This window comes from Nerophis lumbriciformis, linkage group LG10 (assembly GCF_033978685.3).
Source record: "Nerophis lumbriciformis linkage group LG10, RoL_Nlum_v2.1, whole genome shotgun sequence".
Taxonomy (NCBI): Eukaryota; Metazoa; Chordata; class Actinopteri; order Syngnathiformes; family Syngnathidae; genus Nerophis; species Nerophis lumbriciformis.
The window spans coordinates 12,389,663-12,409,135 of record NC_084557.2 but is presented as its reverse complement, the minus strand read 5'-3'; the positions used below and the strand labels follow the sequence as shown (position 1 = coordinate 12,409,135).

Genomic DNA, 19,473 nt, shown 5'->3' with positions numbered 1-19,473 from the left:
TTGCCATTTTGTTTGGACCAAATTAACCACTGATGTAATGATAATAGATAATAATAAAGCATGTATTATAATTTCAAATGCAATAAACTTCAATTTCTCGTATTTTACCATTCTAATTGAAATGTACATTTTTAAATCTCCAAGTTAAATAAAATAGACAATAACAATAACATATATTTTGTTAGCAAAAATTTGCACGAGAATACAAATCACAACCAAACGCAATAAAATATGTTAAGGAAGGGATTGGGGGCCCTCATATATAAAAAAACAAAACAATAAATACTATAGGTAAAGTAGCTGAGATAGGCTCCAGCGCCCCCCCGCGACCCCAAAAGGGATAAGCGGTAGAAAATGGATGGATGGAATAAAGTATTGACAAATATGTTTTAACATCGAGGCAGAGATAGAGTTGCACATTATTTAACTGACAGTCAAGTTAGAACCTTTTATAAACAAAAGTGCAGAGTAACAATACAAACACTACAGTATGTACGTATTAACAGGTCATGTGAAAAAAACTTAATCAGAGTGAAGAATCACCAACATGGTATGACAACATTGCAAATGTCTGTCAAACGTTTGCAGCACTTTTAGAGATACTACTTTTAAGTATTAAATGTATTAAATGGCAGCATGTCTTTGGCAATGTATTTAACCACACTTTCAGTGAGCGCACACTATTTTGTTTGCATTGACCTTGTACACCAAACACAGTATTTATTGAGCATTTCTTACATTTGTTTTTTATTTTTGCACCTTAATTTAAATAGGTTATTGTCAAGTGGTTATTGGGATTTTTGAATTTTGTTTACATTGATTTTTGAGTGTTTTCCATGGTCGTGTTGGCATTTTCCTTTCCTTTCTGACCTGATAGCTTGAGGGGATTATAACCAGAGGAAAGTTGAATTTGAAATAGAAATTTTAACATTTAATATATTTTTCTCCTGGTCTATATTTTCCATAAATCATAAAAAATATAAATAATTATCAACATCGAACATTATTAAAAAACTTGCGTCATGATACACTTTTCAGCCATATCGCCCAGCACTAATTGAGCATCACACCCAAGTGTAAAAATGGAAAGACAAAACTATTTAAGTTCGGACTTGGACCTCCATTGTCTCACATTACTTTCCTCTCTGTTTGCCTTTAGAATTGGTACAGCTGGGATCGCCGTGCAGGTCGTGGGCAGTAATTGGCCAAAGCCCCACTATACCCTCCTCATCACGGGGTTGTGCCGGTTTAGCGTGTCAAGCCTGCTGACAGAACGACCCTTTGTGCTGGCAGAGGTGAATCTAAGATGGTTAATTACTTCTGAAAACTCTTCTGAGCTCCACAACTTTTCTCTTGTTCCCGGGGTTTTGTTGCTGATTGCTCTTGTTTTGCCAAGTTTGAGTCATTTATCATTACACACATCCAAATGAATGCAGGCTTGCATCTGTATCCAACATACAGTATCTGTCTGTTTTATGTCAAATTTGTAGGTGGAACAGTTGGATAAACTGGAACATTACACAACCTTGGCAGGGACAGTCATATCAGAAGATGGAGAGTTGCAAGAGTTGTCCCAGCAATTCTACCAGGCTGCGCTACAGGTGGGTGTCAAAGGTTGTTTAGAGTAAGACTACTTTTTGGCCATTCTCATGGAATCATCTTTTTTTTCTGGACCATTGAACAATGTGATATAGTAATCGTGTCTCACACATAATGTTCTCTCTCAAACTAACCTTTGTTTGTGCTCCTAATACTGTACTTAGCTATTGTTCCTGCTAAGGTTGCTTGGCAGCAAATGTAGTCCAGTAGTCGCACCCCTGGGACTAATTCCTGTTCATGGTGGGAGAAAGTGTGGATATACACAGGAAATGACCTGTCAACAAGCCTGTCTGTCATCTTTAAGGATCAGGCTTTGGGAACCTTTGCGTGTTGTGAAATGCTTCCAGTGGAGCAAGTAAGATTTATTAGACAAAAACAAACAGAGCTCTACAGTTCGTTCTCCAGTGTGAATTAAAAAATAAAGAAAATAAAAAAGGAAAAAATAATGACAAATAGAAACATTATATGAAATTCAATAATACATACAAGTAAATGTAGGGCTATTAATGGTCATACCAAAACCTTTGAACTGGAAATTATTTTTGTGATATTGCCTTTCATTTATTGATCATGATTATCCATCCATCCATCCATCTTCTTCCGCTTATCCGAGGTCGGGTCGCGGGGGCAGCAGCCTAAGCAGGGAAGCCCAGACTTCCCTCTCCCCAGCCACTTCGTCCAGCTCTTCCTGTGGGACCCCGAGGCGTTCCCAGGCCAGCCGGGAGACATAGTCGTCCCAACGTGTCCTGGGTCTTCCCCGCGGTCTCCTACCGGTCGGACGTGCCCTAAACACCTCCCTAGGGAGGCGTTCGGGTGGCATCCTGACCAGATGCCCGAACCACTTCATCTGGCTCCTCTCGATGTGGAGGAGCAGCGGCTTTACTTTGAGCTCCTCCCGGATGGCAGAGCTTCTCACCCTATCTCTAAGGGAGAGCCCCGCCACCCGGCGGAGGAAACTCATTTCGGCCGCTTGTACCCGTGATCTTGTCCTTTCGGTCATAACCCAAAGCTCATGACCATAGGTGAGGATGGGAACGTAGATCGACCGGTAAATTGAGAGCTTTGCCTTCCGGCTCAGCTCCTTCTTCACCACAACGGATCAACACAGCGTCCGCATTACTGAATACGCCGCACCGATCCGCCTGTCGATCTCACGATCCACTCTTCCCTCACTCGTGAACAAGACTCCGAGGTACTTGAACTCCTCCACTCGGGGCAAGATCTCCTCCCCAACCTGGAGATGGCACTCCACCCTTTTCCGGGCGAGAACCATGGACTTGGACTTGGAGGTGCTGATTCTCATCCCAGTCGCTTCACACTCAGCTGCGAACCGATCCAGTGAGAGCTGAAGATCCTGGCCAGATGAGGCCATCAGGACCACATCATCTGCAAAAAGCAGATCATGATTATAATTAGGATAAAACACATGATACATACTTTAAGCATACTTGATGTGTGTTTTGTGAACAATTGAACAATACAGCATACACACACAGCTTTACAAGACAAGGTAAAAATAGCAACAAGGAATTACAATTATTCCTGTTTTCCTATTTATTACATGCAGTTGTTTGAGGAAAATAGTTATTAATACAATATAACTAAACAAGTTTGTTTTGAAATCCTTGGCTTTGCCCACCAAGTCCTACTATGCCCAAAGACTGCAGAATTAAAATGATTTCAATAAATACATCTATCAATCAGTGATGTACTGCAAAAATATGAACAACATAACAAAACATATTTGTGGAAATAAACATAGACAGGAACTTAAAAATACATATATCAACACGCTAGTAATAGTCCAATACAAATAATACTGCACAGTACAGTATCTGACTTATCTGCCAACCCCTAATGAACACAAACAACAGACTGCTGTAGTCATACAACTTCCTACTGAGTGAAACAACAACATGCTGTGAGACTGTCCTGTACAGTATAAAGTTTGCCTTTCACCTCATGTTAGCTGGGATAGGCTTTAGCATAGGTCCTGAATAGAATGAATGATGCAGATGAAAGGATGTAACACAGATACCTTCTACAGTAAATGTAGCAACTAAGTACTGCAGACTGCCAGAAACGTGGCAGCTGTAAGTTACGTCTCCCATAGTTATTTAAAGACAAACTATATCTTGTCTTCTTTGCAATTTTGTCCTTGGTAACATTGCCTTTTATGACTAGTCTCTTAGGCATTTCTAGAACTCTCCCAGGCAATGTTCATTATAAACCATATTTCATAAGTGGGATTTCTCAAAACCCACGCTCACTTTGATGTGACAGTAGACCCTTAACGTTCAAAGTTCTGACGTGTTGATAGAAATGTTCCTTATTAGTTACAGCGTTTGATTCTGTGCCTATAAAAGCATGTCAGAAAAAGTTACAGGGCTTTAAATCCATATTGTAACTCTTCACCTGTTTCTAATTTTGGTGCTAAGCTACGTTAACTGACCCTTGCCCCTTGTATTATGCAGAGGTTAAAGGTGAAATATGTTCTTAATTCCAGGGTTCTGCTTTTAAAAAATATTGAAAACTTTGAACCTTACAGACATGATGGAGGTAAATACGTTTGTTGTTGTTATGTTATTTTGTTGTGAACAGTTTAGAGTATGCAATAAACAAGGATTTTCAACTGAAAAGATCTGGAATATGTAGTGTGAAGTGTAAAAAACAGCCTTAGCCAACTTTAAAGGACCCATTGTGTTCAGAAGAACATTTGACTACCAATTTGTCTTCATATATAATTTTCTCTCCTTTAAATTAATCTTGCAGTCATGTCAATTAGTTTTTGAGTAATCTGCAGGTTGCTAACTGTACTTGGAACGCCCCCTTTCCATCCCCAGACTTGATATGCCACCCCATTGGCATGACGTCGTCTACAGAACTAGAGCACATTTCCCTGCATAGACTCGGCATTTCCAGACTTCCATCTCCTCTTCCATAGACATCATAGACTGTTTCCTCGTGCTCTTTCAGTATTTCCTCAAGCATCAAGAGGAAAACATCAGTAGAAGAAGCCGCACAATGGAACACTAGCAGCTTAACTTATTTTTCTCTCTTGCTCTTTCTTTATGCTCTCATTCAAGTCTTTCTTTCCTCGAGGGTGGTCCTGATTTTTGGAATTGAATTTGACTATAGACTTCCGTACTTTCCTCATATTCCCTTCTTTGTAATGTATGCAGGCTGACCCCTTATTTCGTAGTATTGCTAAAACCTGCAACAATGCATCTAGAAGCTGACATCTAACAGCCCATCAACATATGTTCCCAACAGGCATTTTAGCGCACTGAGCATAAAACACTACATAAAACAGTCCACTAGAAACCGTGGTGTTAATTCTATATGGAATTCCATGAAATATGCAGGAGGTTCTCTTGACATCATGCCATATTTGATAATTATTTCAAGTTATCTACAAAAATAACATGATTTGAGATGAAAATGCTACCAAAACACACACTGCACATTATGAAATTGCTTCCAGTCTTTTCTAGGTGACATCAGCAGACTGAAGCAGCTAAAAGTGGGCGTTCCAATATGTGCTGAAACTTGCTCCAATGAAAATGTCTATTTTGAGGGGAATTTTTTTAGGCGAATAACTATGAAACAAGAGTCAATATTGTCAGCATTAGAGGGGCCCTTTAAACTGCTGGTGGCATTTTTTATAGATAGCCCATTCAAAAAGACCTCCTATTGCTACTCTGATGTCTAGACAGCAGCAACTTAAAATGATGGATGTGCGTTTGGCTTTAACAAACTGCAATTTGTGCCACTGACCCTAACCACTCTGTGCGTGTGTGTGCGTGTGTGTGTGCGTAGTTGTTAGGTATGTTGGACGTATCTGTTCCAGTAGTGGCCAAATTCAGGCGTCTGTTGGACAGCCTTCCAAAGGAAACTCTCCCGGATGTTGTTGCATCGATGATCCGCTCCTCAAACAAGGAGAAATTGCAGGTAAGGTGGCTGCTGGGTGTCACTTAAAATAAAGGGCATTGTTGAAAAGTGAAGTTGTTGAAGTATGAGATTTGTCAATGTGATAGCAGCCTACAGTAGATACACTAGAGCAGTGGTTCTGAAACTTTAGCCACCAAGTACCATCTCAGAAAAAATGTGGCTCCACCATAATGACCAATGCTAAAACACAGTAGCGCAGTAAGCGTAAGTGTTCATTAAAAACAAGGCAGGTGTTTAACTTAACAAGTATATTTATGTTTTTGACTATGGAGATGTGTTGGCTGTCCACCACAAAGTGTTGCGGGCAGGTCAGTGGTATCGTATGGTTGATTTATTTCTGACATGCTTATTAAAGGGGAACATTATCACAATTTCAGAATTGTTAAAACCATTAAAAATCAGTTCCCAGTGGCTTATTATATTTTTCGAAGGTTTTTTTCAAAATTTTACCCATCACGCAATATCCCTAAAAAAAGCTTCAAAGTGCCTGATTTTAACCATCGTTATAAACACCCGTCCATTTTCCTGTGACGTCACACGGTGAAGCCAACACAAACAAACATGGCGGAAAGAACAGCAAGCTATAGCGACATTAGCTCGGATTCAGAATCGGATTTCAGCGGCTTAAGCGATTCAACAGATTACGCATGTATTGAAACGGATGGTTGTAGTGTGGAGGCAGGTAGCGAAAACGAAATTGAAGAAGAAACTGAAGCTATTGAGCCATATCGGTTTGAACCGTATGCAAGCGAAACCGACGAAAACGACACGACAGCCAGAGACACGGGAGAAAGCGAGGACGAATTCGGCGATCGCCTTCTAACCAACGATTGGTATGTGTTTGTTTGGCATTAAAGGAAACTAACAACTATGAACTAGGTTTACAGCATATGAAATACATTTGGCAACAACATGCACTTTGAGAGTGCAGACAGCCCAATTTTCATCAATTAATATATTCTGTAGACATCACTCCAGTTTTGGAGTTGATGTCAGCAGGCCAGGGAAGCTAGGGTCGATAGGGGGTTTAGCTCGCTCGTCTGCGGGAACAAACTGCCGCCATTGCTTGCCGTGCTACCGAGGGCCTTTGTCCCTGAATTGCTCACACACTCCGGCAGATTCAATGGGGGTCTGGCGGCAGATTTCTTTGACTTTATCGTTGGAAATGCATCTGCTTTGAGTGTCGCAGGATATCCACACATTCTTGCCATCTCTGTCGTAGCATAGCTTTCGTCGGTAAAGTGTGCGGAACAAACGTCCAATTTCTTGCCACTTTGGCATCTTTGGGCCACTGGTGCAACTTGAATCCGTCCCTGTTCGTGTTGTTACACCCTCCGACAACACACCGACGAGGCATGATGTCTCCAAAGTACGGAAAACAGTCGAAAAAACGGAAAATAACAGCTGATTTGACTCGGTGTTTGAGAAAATGGCGGATTGCTTCCCGATGTGATGTCACGTTGTGACATCATCGCTCCGAGAGCGAATATTAGAAAGGCGTTTAATTCGCCAAAATTCACCCATTTAGAGTTTGGAAATCGGTTAAAAAAATATATGGTCTTTTTTCTGCAACATCAAGGTATATATTGACGCTTACATAGGTCTGGTGATAATGTTCCCCTTTAAAGAGATCCTACAGTAAATAGGTAGTCTAATGTACAGGAGGAAAGAGGTGTTCATGTAAGAAAAACCCTGAACTCCAAAACCTAGCCGCTTCTCTCAAAAGTGGAGTTGATTATGCTTACATTTGGCAATAATAAACAAGATGTTACTGCTATGTCATCATTTAAAATGTAATTTGCTAAAAAAAAAACAGCTGTAAGGGAGCTCAAGTTAACATCAATCCATTGTCGTACCACCAGTTTGTTGTTTCTTTAAAGGGTAACATTATCACAATTTCAGAAGGGTTAAAACCATTAAAAATCAGTTTCCAGTGGCTTATTTTATTTTTCGAAGTTTTTTTCAAAATTTTACCCATCACGCAATATCCCTAAAAAAAAGCTTCAAAGTGCCTGATTTTAACCATTGTTATATACACCCGTCCATTTTCCTGTGACGTCACATAGTGATGCCAACACAAACAAACATGGCGGATAGAACAGCAAGGTATAGCGTCATTAGCTCGGATTCAGACTCGGATTTCAGCGGCTTAAGCGAAATTGAAGAAGAAACTGAAGCTATTGAGCCATATCGGTTTGAACCGTATGCAAGCGAAACCGACGAAAACGACACAACAGCCAGCGACACGGGAGAAAGCGAGGACGAATTCGGCGATCGCCTTCTCACCAACGATTGGTATGTGTTTGTTTTTAAGAGTTGTAATGTTTTTAAGCTAAATTATTGGTAAACACAGTTTATGTATAATAATTTACGTAAAACCGCGAGTAATGAATAGAGTTTTCATCAATTAATATATTCTGTAGACATACCCTCATCCGCTCTCTTTTCCTGAAAGCTGATCTGTCCAGTTTTGTAGTTGATGTCAGCAGGCCAGGGAAGCTAGGGTCGATATTCTTCTCTTGATCATCTTCGGTGGCATAAGGGACGGTAGAAGCGGTGTGAGCCAAGACATCCAGGGGGTTTAGCTCGCTTGTCTGCGGTAACAAACTGCCGCCATTGCTTGCCGTTCTACCGAGGTCCTTTGTCCCTGAATAGCTCACACACTCCGGCAGATTCAATGGGGGTCTGGTGGCAGATTTCTTTGACTTTATCGTTGGAAATGCATCTGCTTTGAGTGTCGCAGGATATCCACACATTCTTGCCATCTCTGTCGTAGCATAGCTTTCGTAGGTAAAGTGTGCGGAACAAAGGACTGACCATTTTCGTCAGCTTTCCCCACACCCTCGTATTTTGAACAAATTTCGTCCAATTTCTTGCCACTTTCGCATCTTTGGGCCACTGGTGCAACTTGAATCCGTCCCTGTTCGTGTTGTTACACCCTCCGACAACACACCGACGAGGCATGATGTCTCCAAGGTACGGAAAACAGTCGAAAAAACGGAAAATAACAGAGCTGATTTGATTCGGTGTTTGTAATGTGTTTGAGAAAATGGCGGATTGCTTCCCGATGTGACGTCATCGCTCCGAGAGCGAATAATAGGAAGGCGTTTAATTCGCCAAAATTCACCCATTTAGAGTTCGGAAATCGGTTAAAAAAATATATGGTCTTTTTCTGCAACATCAAGATATATATTGACGCTTACATAGGTCTGGTGATAATGTTCCCCTTTAATTGTGTTATCCAAATGTGATGACAAAGAAGTTGCAGAAACAGGCTTTTGCTGCATAGAATTATCACGTTAAAATCTTTGGATTAAATTCAGTTTTGTTTTAAGAGACTTGTTTTTGAGCAAATGCTTGGCTTGCGGTTTAAAAAAACAACAGAAAAAAACAAATAAAAAAAGAAGGTCACAAAAACAAATTACCACCATTGTTTGAATCCTGTGGTAAAAGTGAACTTTTCCATGAAGGTCCTGGATGCCGTTAGCTTGGAAGAGCGCTTTAAGAAAACACTGCCTATGCTGACCAGACAAATAGAAGGGCTCAAACTTCTGCAGAAAACTAGGAAAATGATGCCGAACCAGGAAAAGAAGGTAACAGGTTTCACCCTACATCATCCAGTAACAACATCGTCAGTCAAGAGTCTACTATGTGCTGTCCCCGCAGGTGTTAACTGTGCGCAAAGGCGGGCCGTTTTCGGGCCGACAATTTAAGCTAAACGAGGAGGATGAGGACGAGGATGAGGATGACACAGCCTCCTTGGAGAGGAAGGTTCATGGGGCCAACATGCCTGAAGCAGCTCTTAGAGTTTGTTTAAAGGAGCTTAAGAGGTGAACATGTCAATTATATTGATATGCATATGAAGCCAGCTCGGCCGTTTCCACACATTATGAGCTCGAGCTGTCATTCATTTCATTGAACATGTCTTGGTAATACTATTGAACCATTTCAATAGTTTAGGATCTCTGCAAATGGGGTTTTGTCTAAAACAGACCTGGGCAAATTAAGCCCCGGGGGCCACATGTGGCCCGTTAAGCTTTTCAATCTGGCTTGCCGGACATTCCCACATAATTTTTTTAGATCTTTAAGATGGAAAGTGTAGCTGCCATTATGATGTGCAGTGATGTTTTCTAATGACCGTAAGTCTTGAACTATACAAAGTAGGGGTGTGGGAAAAAATCGATTCGAATTCGAATCGTGATTCTCACGTTGTGCGATTCAGAATCGATTCTCATTTTAAAACAATCTATTTTTTATTTTTATTTTTCTAATTTTTTTTATTTTTTTTATTAATCAATCCAACACAGCAATACCATAACAATGCAATCCAATTCCGAAACCAAACCCGACCCAGCAACACTCAGAACTGCAATAAACAGAGCAATTGAGAGGAGACACAAACATGACACAAAACAAACCAAAAGTAGTGAAACAAAAATGAATATTATTAACAGTATCAATATTAGTTACAATTTCAACATAGCAGTGATTAAAAATCCCTCATTGACATTATCATTAGACATTTAAAAAAAAAAAAGAAAAAATAATAGTGTCACAGTGGCTTACACTTGCATCACATCTCATAAGCTTGACAACACACTGTGTCCAATATTTTCACAAAGATAAAATAAGTCATATTTTTGGTTCATTTAATAGTTTATAATTTACATTATTGCAATCAGTTGATAAAACATTGTCCTTTACAATTATAAAAGCTTTTTTACAAAAATCTACTACTCTGCTTGCATGTCAGCAGACTGGGGTAGATCCTGCTGAAATCCTATGTATTGAATGAATAGAGAATCCTTTTGAATCGGGAAAAATATCGTTTTTGAATCGAGAATCGTATTGAATTGAAAAAAAAAATCGATTTTGAATCGAATCTTGACCCCAAGAATCGATATTGAATCGAATCGTGGGACACCCAAAGATTCACAGCCCTAATACAAAGTATTTCAATGGTTAAAATCTGGGCTTCTGCATGATGTTACTATGGTAATTTACGTCACAGCAGCTCAGACGAGGCACTAAGCAGTGTGGGTGGGGAGCGTTTCCACAAAGTGTTTTCAGAGTGGCCAGCCTGAAATGCGGGTGTCAGGGACAGACGCGGAAGGACATTTTTACAACAAAGTTCTAAAGCCAGATCGTAGGTGGGGGTTTTTTTTACCCTTCGCGTTCATATTTAGCTGTGTTTGTTGCATTTTTGTTGTGTTTTGCTTGATTGTAAAATATGTCGATCGAGAGGGGGCGTGACGTTCATATGTTGTCAATATTCAGTATTTTATCCTTCATAGTTAATATTGTAAATCCCACATTCTTTATTTTCATGTACATTCTGAGTGTCTCATTCAGTAAAAAAAAAAAAAATTCCATTCTGTTTTTTAAGGCGGTCTGTCATTCAATCAGACATCATTGTGAGGTTTTGTATTAGTGTTCCTAAAAATCAGATACACCGACCCCCAGACACATTTTTTTCTCCAACAACACACAACAGCAGTCACTTTTTTGTATACCGTAAAGCAGTTCGTCTGCCGTAAACAGCAATGTTGTGACACTCTTAAACAGGACAATACTGCCATCTAGTGCATTTGATGAAAGCACTTTTGTGCGTGCCACACAGCAATGCATCATCATCAGAGAGGGTGTTCAGCATGGTTCGAAAAATAGTGACAGAGAATAGAACAAGGATGGACAATTCAACCCTTAACTCAACAATGAGTAGATGAGTGTTATGTGTGTGTGTATATGTGTAAATAAATGAACACTGAAATTCAAGTATTTATTTTTTATATATATATATATATATATATATATATATATATATATATATATATATATATATATATATAAATAAATAAAAAATATATATAATAAAATAAATATATATATATATATATATATATTTATATATATATATATATATATATATATATATATATATATAGCTAGAATTCACTGAACGTCAAGTATTTCATATATATATATATATATATATATATATATATATATATATATAATATATATATATATATATATATATGAAATACTTGACTTGGTGAATTCTAGCTGTAAATATACTCCTCCCCTTTTAGCCACGCCCCCGACCACTCCCCCGCCCCACCCCGCCCACCCCCTCCCCCCACCTCCCGAAATCAGAGGTCTCAAGGTTGGCAAGTATGTGAGAAGCCAAACAATTATTGTAGCCATCAGTATTTGTATCGCATTGCATTGAATTGTGTATTTTCCTCTGCATTTAGATTGGTGAAGATGCCACAGTCCATGCCCGAGTACGCCGTTGTGAGAAACTACTTGGACTTAATGGTCGAGCTTCCATGGAGCAAAAGCACCAAAGGTAAAAAAAAAAAAAAAAAAAGTGCAATAATTAAACGTCATCTTTGATTTAAAGATGACCTGTTTTGCAAAACCAAATTTTAGTACTTGTTGTTACCTGTTTTTGTGTATTTGGGATCTGCATAAGTCTCTAAAATTTGAAATAAAATCATGGAGTAGTAGCATTTTACCTTAAAAAAGTAATTAGTTACCGTTACAAATTACTTTTCCCAAAATGTAATTGAGTTTGTAACTCAGCTACCTCATTATTAGTGTAATTAGTTATTTAGCAAAGTAACTGTGAGGTTATTTTTCATTTTGTTATTTCATAGGCTATTACGTTCGATAACATTTTTAACGCCAAAGATTTTATATTATTGATTGAAGACTAAACAGTATTTTTGCAACATTTGGCTTTTATCTGAACTTAATAGATTGCAATGTGCCATATGATATGCATACAAAATATTCCGTTAACTACATTTAAATATTGAAAGTACAAAACCCAATACGGTACCAAAGATGTTAACTTAGGTATAAGACACAAAGGAATATTTGGCCTTTTAAGTAGTGCAATTTTCTGCACATGTATGCCAAAATACAGCCTGAAAGAACTTTAGATAAGTGAAACGTTTAAAAAGGTTCCTGGATGACATCCTGACAATAAAATTGCATTTGTGTACAAATATTGGAGTCTTTTCTTAAGCTAATTTGAATAATGCAAGCGAGAAATCCCATGCAATTAATGAGGATTTATCCAAATTCCAAAATGGGATGAACCTGATCAGAAAAATGGCAGCATTTGAGCTTGGGCTTAGGTGAGCAGCAGTAACATTTTAAGTATTGGTTTGACCAATACAGCCCTGTTTGATCCAAACCCAAATTTGTAGTACCCAAAAGGAATGTTTTAAAGTATTAAAACAACAGAAGAAAAAGTGTATTACATTTGAACTGAAGTGTTGACAGAAATGTGTTATAACTGCAAAATAACTACCGGTAGCTACTTACAGTACATTAACAATTAGATTAATATAGGTATTATTAAACCAAAAACAAAAAAAAACAACAACAGGAAATGACACAACATTTCTGCAAGGTGCCTTTGTAACCTATTTTAAAATGGTATTATTATGTTATTTATACATCAAATATAATATGCTTTAAAATATAGATTTTAGGCCATATCGCTCTTCCCTATCTGGGGGTTCTTAAGGAAGTTGTAGTGTGGAGGCCCAGGATTTGTTGCTATGGTCCTGTTCTCAGGGCATTTCATTGATTGCAACTGGACTGTTCACTTTGTATTGGAAGACGTTTGACGTACTCATTGGAGTAGTTCATGCTCACAGACTTAGCTTGAACAGATCTAGTCTGAGCGCTTGGTGTCGAGGTCCAAACACGCAGGAATAGTTCTGTTCTTTTGTGGTGTAAAAAAGATAAATGTCTACACCAAAAAATTTTATGAATCTAATCTTTTGTACACTCTATTAAATCTTATCTAATCGTTCGTACAACGTATGTAATTGTTTTTTTTTTTTAAATATATCGTTTTTAACCGTATCGTAACCAGTGTTGGGTTAGTTACTGAAAACCAGTAACTAGTTACAGTTACTAGTTACATTATTTCAAAAGTAACTCAGTTACTAACTCAGTTACTTACACCAAAAAGTAATGCGTTACTGTGAAAAGTAACTATTTAGTTACTTATTAAAAAAAATAAAAAATTAAGGCTCCCATTAATGCCCTTTTAGCCTTCATTTCAGTACTGTTATTGCACTGGAGAATAATACAATCTGTTGATCAACTTGACATGCATTTGCATCACTGAACTCTGCTAAGCAATGTGGTCTACATACAACACACAAAGACAAAGATATGTTTCAAAGGGCCAATTTATTTTGGGGCAGAACAAATTGACAAAACTATTTTAAATAGCTGTAACATAACATACATAAGTAACAAACCGCATAATAACAACATGTCACGACATAGCGGTAAACCTGGCTTCACCCAAGGAAGGCACACATGACATGATTATATGTCATGTCACTATATACCACACACATACTGCTATACACACACCTAACCAGGCCTTTTTTTCTCTCAAGGAATTGTGAAATAAAATCATGTCTTCAGTGAAGCCCAGAACACTCTATGCATTTCCCCAGTTTTAGTTTAGAGAAAAGGAAAGATTGGCCTGGCCCACTAGGATCCCTCTTTATGTTTGTGAACATTATAGTCTATACATTTAGAGTGATGTGGTAATCAAACACTCTAGAAGTCTAGAATGAAAGAGTATATAAGAGAATTGACAGAGTGTGTGCACCTTCAGTGCTGACTGATGAGCAGTGGCAGAGTTTGGAGTGTCTTCTTTAGCTTGCTTTCCATGTTTATGTGCTCACTGTCCACTGTGTCCAGGTATGTGGAACATGTTTTCATACCTTTTGCCGTTTGACGCCCGCTATCATGCTAATTAGCTGCCTGAAAGCGGGTGACTCCACTGTAGAAATAGCCTGCATGTCTTCTAGCACATACGCTGCAATGGCTCTATCAATGTTGTCCTGGCGAGCAGTCCCTCCGTTAAAATCCTTAGGTGGAGGTGGTCAGGTGTAGGTGAAGTGTGTCTCTCTTTACTAGCTTCGTCCAAGCATGTTGCTTTTGTAGCTGTTTCAGCAGACTTGAATTGCTGTTTTGGGCAGTTGATAGGATCTTTGATCCAAGACACAACTTACATTTAACTAAAATGTTATTGTCTTTGTGCTCGACAAAAGAAAAGTAGCGAGAATATCTCCATGTTAAGAAACTCGGCTTCGGCTCCGCCATGATGTCTTGTTAGTAAACACAGACACCCAACCTCCCCCCCCGCCACACACACACACACACACAGCTCTTCTCTTCCTCTCCAATAAAACACTCAGATCTTCTCAGTTTCTAGCCTTTTAGCCAATACTATATAAAAAATAACGTAAAATAACACAGTAACGCATCATGTAGTAACGGTAACTGAGTTACTGAATATAAAAAAATAACGCGTTACTTTGTAACGCGTTAGTCCCAACCCTTGTGTTAAATTGTCCATCACAAAGAGATGGACAACTGTAATGAAAGGTACAATAAATTTAAAAAAAAACATGGTTGAAACTCTACTTCAGCCCTCTCAGTTGAAAAGCCTGACAATGCTATGAAGTTCACATCCATGGTATGTGTTCTGACCCTAGTTTCATGGACTTTTTTACTGGGACAAAGAGCAACAGCTGTCTACAGATCTGAGATAACGACCAGTTAGGAGGACAATAATGTCAGATTAAACAAGGCTGTTGACGTTTTCATGTTTCATTTGCTCCATTCTCCATTCATCCCATCCTCACCAATAAATAAGGTGGTTTGGCCCATATCCGCATGGAAAAAGAAAACTTGGTTCATTTCATTTGAGAGTGACCGCTAGAGTATTTGGTTACCTTGTGGGGGCGGCGTGGCTCAGATGGTAGATTGGTCAGCATGGAACTTCAGGGTTCCTGGTTTGAATCCAGCTTCTTCACCCACCTCGCTTCGGGTGCCACCCACACATGTGTAAATGCAGATTGCATGTAGATAATGTGTTTCTCAATGTGAAGAGCTTTGAGTCACTCGAGAAGAAGCGTTTTATAAATGTACACTGCAAAAAGTCTGTGTTCAAAAACAAGAAAAAAAATACAAAAATTAGGGGTATTTTTTCTGAACTAAGCAAAATGATCTGCCAATAGAACAAGAAAATTTGGCTTGTCAAGATTTTCCAAAACAAGTAAAATTAGCTAACCCTTAATGAACCCAAAATACCTTAAAATAAGTATATTCTCACTAATAACAAGTGCACTTTTCTTGGTAGAAAAAAAAAAAAGAGATGTTTTTGCTCAATATGTTGAAAAATATTCTTAAATTAAATAAATACTAGTGCCATTATCTTGACATAATGATATGCGCTCGGCATTACATTTATTGAAACCAGCAAACTTATACTAAAAACTAGTTTATTTTTCTTAACGGGTTATGTTTAAAAGGCAACAAGGCAACCGCTTGTTACTCTCGGGGTCTCCTAGCCGCTCAGGCAAATCATATTGTCTAAAAATGCATTTTCCCATCGATAACATGACATCATCACGTCAAGTGCGTGCTCTTTCAGTCAATTAGTGCGCATATATACATATATAATTTTTTTTTTATTGTAATTTTGAAGAATTTATCTGAATGTGCATGAACTATTTCTGTTCAAAATTGTTTGAAATGTCACATGTTAAATGTTTAAATATTAACTGTCAGTTTGCTGTACTGTGCCAACTGTACTACTATACGAGTACGTGTTTTCTATTGTTTCATTGAAAATAAAACCGCAAAGTCCATTTGGCTGTCATCTGTTTTAATTATGAGACACAATTGTGTCAAAGTCATGATTTGTTTTTTTCATGCTTGAAGTAAGAAATTATTACCGTATTTTTCGGACTAAAAGTCGCAGTTTTTTTTTAGTTTGGCCGGGCTCCAGTGCAACTTATATATGTTTTTTTCCTTCTTTATTATGCATTTACGGCAGGTGCGACTTATACTCCAGTGCGACTTATACTCCGAAAAATGCGGTACTTTAAAAAAGTAGTTTTATACTTGTGAGTGTTGATGACACAGCTTTGCAACAGTTGATATTCTAGTTTCAAGCATGTTTTACTCAATATAGGTCATAACATCTCAGCAACAAGCTGTAATATCTTACTGAGATCATTTAGGACCAAAACCCTTAAAGCAAGTAAAACACTCTAACATAAAATCTGCTTAGCGAGAATAATTATCTTATCAGACAGAAAATAAGCAAATATCACCCTTATTTGAGATATTTAATCTTACTTAGATTTCAGTTTTTGCAGTGTAGAACTAAATATTCTTCTGATCTCATGCATTCATTGCATATAAAACATGGGTTTAATTCTCTCAATACTGCCAAAGTTCAATTTCAACCTTGTGGAAATGCATTCATTTCAACTTAAAATGATTTCATTTTGTAGTATTATTTAGAGCTTTTACTCTGAAGAAAACGACCGCTCTTTTACAGATTGCTTGGATATCCGAGCTGCCCGGACTTTACTGGACAATGATCATTATGCGATGGACAAGCTGAAGAGACGCGTGTTGGAGTATCTGGCTGTTCGGCAGCTCAAAGCCTCACTGAAGGTTCCTTTCCCCTAAATGACTTCATGAATTACTGCGTGTTTGAACGTCGGTTTAGAAATGACAAGACTTTGGGTTTGTTGCTAGGGCCCCATCCTTTGCTTTGTGGGACCACCAGGAGTTGGTAAAACCAGTGTGGGGCGCTCCATCGCTAGGACTCTTGGTAGAGAGTTCCACCGCATTGCTCTGGGCGGTGTTTGTGACCAATCGGACATCCGAGGACACAGGTATGTTTGTTTAATAGTGCACTTTTTAAAGCCACATACCAGCTGGGTATCATCTGGTTTGAAATAAAGGTAATGCATGAACAAAACAATCATCAAATTTAGTCTGTCAACGATATTAAGTCAACACTATTGCAAGGAAATGGGGGTTGTTGAGGTGGGGGGGTTGGCGGGGGGGTGTATATATTTTCAAGTATTTCTTAGATATATCAGTGACGTGCAGTCACTAGAGGCAGGTGAGGCGGGGCCTCACCTGCCATCATGGAAAGAAAAAAAATGTAAAAAGAAAAAAATATATATTATATTGTTAAATGTATCCAGTGATTATACTATAAAGTTATTTTCCATTTAACTTCACCAGTTTTAGATTATTTTTATTCAAAATCGCTGAATTTTCACATTTGCCGTTCAAATACTGAGAAGAGATGGTGCGGTGAACAGCAGCCAGTCGAGGCACGTCACTCAGTGCCTCAACATGGACGGACTCGGCTAACTGCTGGTCTGCTGTGCAGTGAGACCGTATTGCTATATGAACTATATTATACATTTCCATAGTTTAGTTAGCTGAGGTATATAATGTACAGTGTATTTTGTCAACAACTGTATGTGTGTAACGTATTTCTTGTGCTGAGCGATCATAAAACGCACTGGCTGAGGCTCGCCTCCTGCACCCCCGCCGTAGAATGCACGGCAACCCCTGACGGGAGTGTTATATCAACTAAAGCTCACACTTAAACTTTCCACGTGCAAGATTGAATCTATTTAAAACAGTTATTTCATAAGAAGCCAAAAAGTGCAAAAACAATAATGTTCGTGTTGGAGGAGTTGTGAATGACTGCAGGGCCACAACATTAGGTACACCTGCAGACTGCAGGTGTACCTAATTCACAACTCCTCCAACACAAACATTATTGTTTTTGCACTTTTTGGCTTCTTATTAAGTAACTTTTGTAACCTATTTGTATGGGCTTTCCTCTTTGTGATGTTAAGTTCCTGTTATGCGCTGTTATACAGTATATGCCTTGAGCTCTTATTTTGAAGGCGCTAAGAGCGGAAGTGATGTCACGTTGCGGAGGTTTTTGAAAGAAGGTAAATAAAGTGGTCCTCATGTAAACTGGAGCCTCCGTGTTTGTTATTTTGTAGTTTCATACAGTATAGGCGACATTTATAAACCCTCGGTTACACTTTTTTAAATAGATTCAATCTTGCACGTGGAAAGTTTAAGTGAGGGCTTTAGTTGACATAACACTCCCATCAGGGGGTTCATTAATCCAGCACAACAGCGGCGCATTTATAAGTAAAGGTAAGACCATAATAACGTTTTTTTTTTTAAATGTGCTTTTTTGTGTGCTACAGTTTGTATGTGTAAAGTTAAAGTTAAGTTAAAGTACCAATGATTGTCACACACACACTAGGTGTGGTGAAATTTGTCCTCTGCATTTGACCCATCCCCTTGTTCACCCCCTGGGAGGTGAGGGGAGCAGTGGGCAGCAGCGGCGCCGCACCCGGGAATCATTTTTGGTGATTTAACCCCCAATTCCAAGCCTTGATGCTGAGTGCCAAGCAGGGAAGAATGCTGGTATGAGCTTTTAAACATAACCCGTTGACTGCTGCCAATCAAATGGTGAATAAGATACTCTTTAGGGTTCATATGTTTGTAAATCTGACTGTGATGAAGTCAGTGCCTCACCAGCCATCAACCTCACCGCACGTCACTGATATATATATATATATATATATAAATAATCCGTTCATGAATGAGTATATCCGTTCGGCCACCGTGTTCAATGGAGAAGTCTGATGTACAAAATGTGCAGGCAGCATACCCCTTCCCCTTCGAGCTGTCCTGAAATTATTTTTTCCAATCATTTTGGGACTTGCAAGCGTACTTCTTCTTCTTACTCGTCGTCGCCATGTCTCTTCTTCGTTCTTCTGCTTCGTCTCTGTTATGTTTTTGGACTGCCTGAGTGTGACTCACTATTGATAGGACGCCGTGGAGATGCATCTGTATTTGTTTTAGCCCCCCTTTATTTTTATATGAATAATTCAATATTTGAATGAATTAAATAATTCACCCCTATACAATATCCTACCCTAATACCCTCCTGTGCAATATTACCCTTCGAGTGCAGTACGTCCGACACTGATTGTTATTTATTACTCAGGTACTCTTGTCTTGTTC

General features: G+C 38.7%; 1 protein-coding gene across 1 annotated transcript in view; it reads left to right on the top strand.

Moving 5' to 3' along the window:
- lonp2 (lon peptidase 2, peroxisomal) overlaps positions 1 to 19,473 on the top strand; it is a 65,350-nt gene that overhangs the window by 14,556 nt on the left and 31,321 nt on the right. The window contains exons 2-9 of the mRNA XM_061970264.1: positions 1,160 to 1,295; positions 1,491 to 1,601; positions 5,419 to 5,550; positions 9,021 to 9,143; positions 9,217 to 9,380; positions 11,808 to 11,902; positions 16,952 to 17,070; positions 17,155 to 17,294. Coding sequence (XP_061826248.1) covers positions 1,160 to 1,295; positions 1,491 to 1,601; positions 5,419 to 5,550; positions 9,021 to 9,143; positions 9,217 to 9,380; positions 11,808 to 11,902; positions 16,952 to 17,070; positions 17,155 to 17,294 — 1,020 coding nt within the window. The remainder of the gene's footprint in view (positions 1 to 1,159; positions 1,296 to 1,490; positions 1,602 to 5,418; positions 5,551 to 9,020; positions 9,144 to 9,216; positions 9,381 to 11,807; positions 11,903 to 16,951; positions 17,071 to 17,154; positions 17,295 to 19,473) is intronic.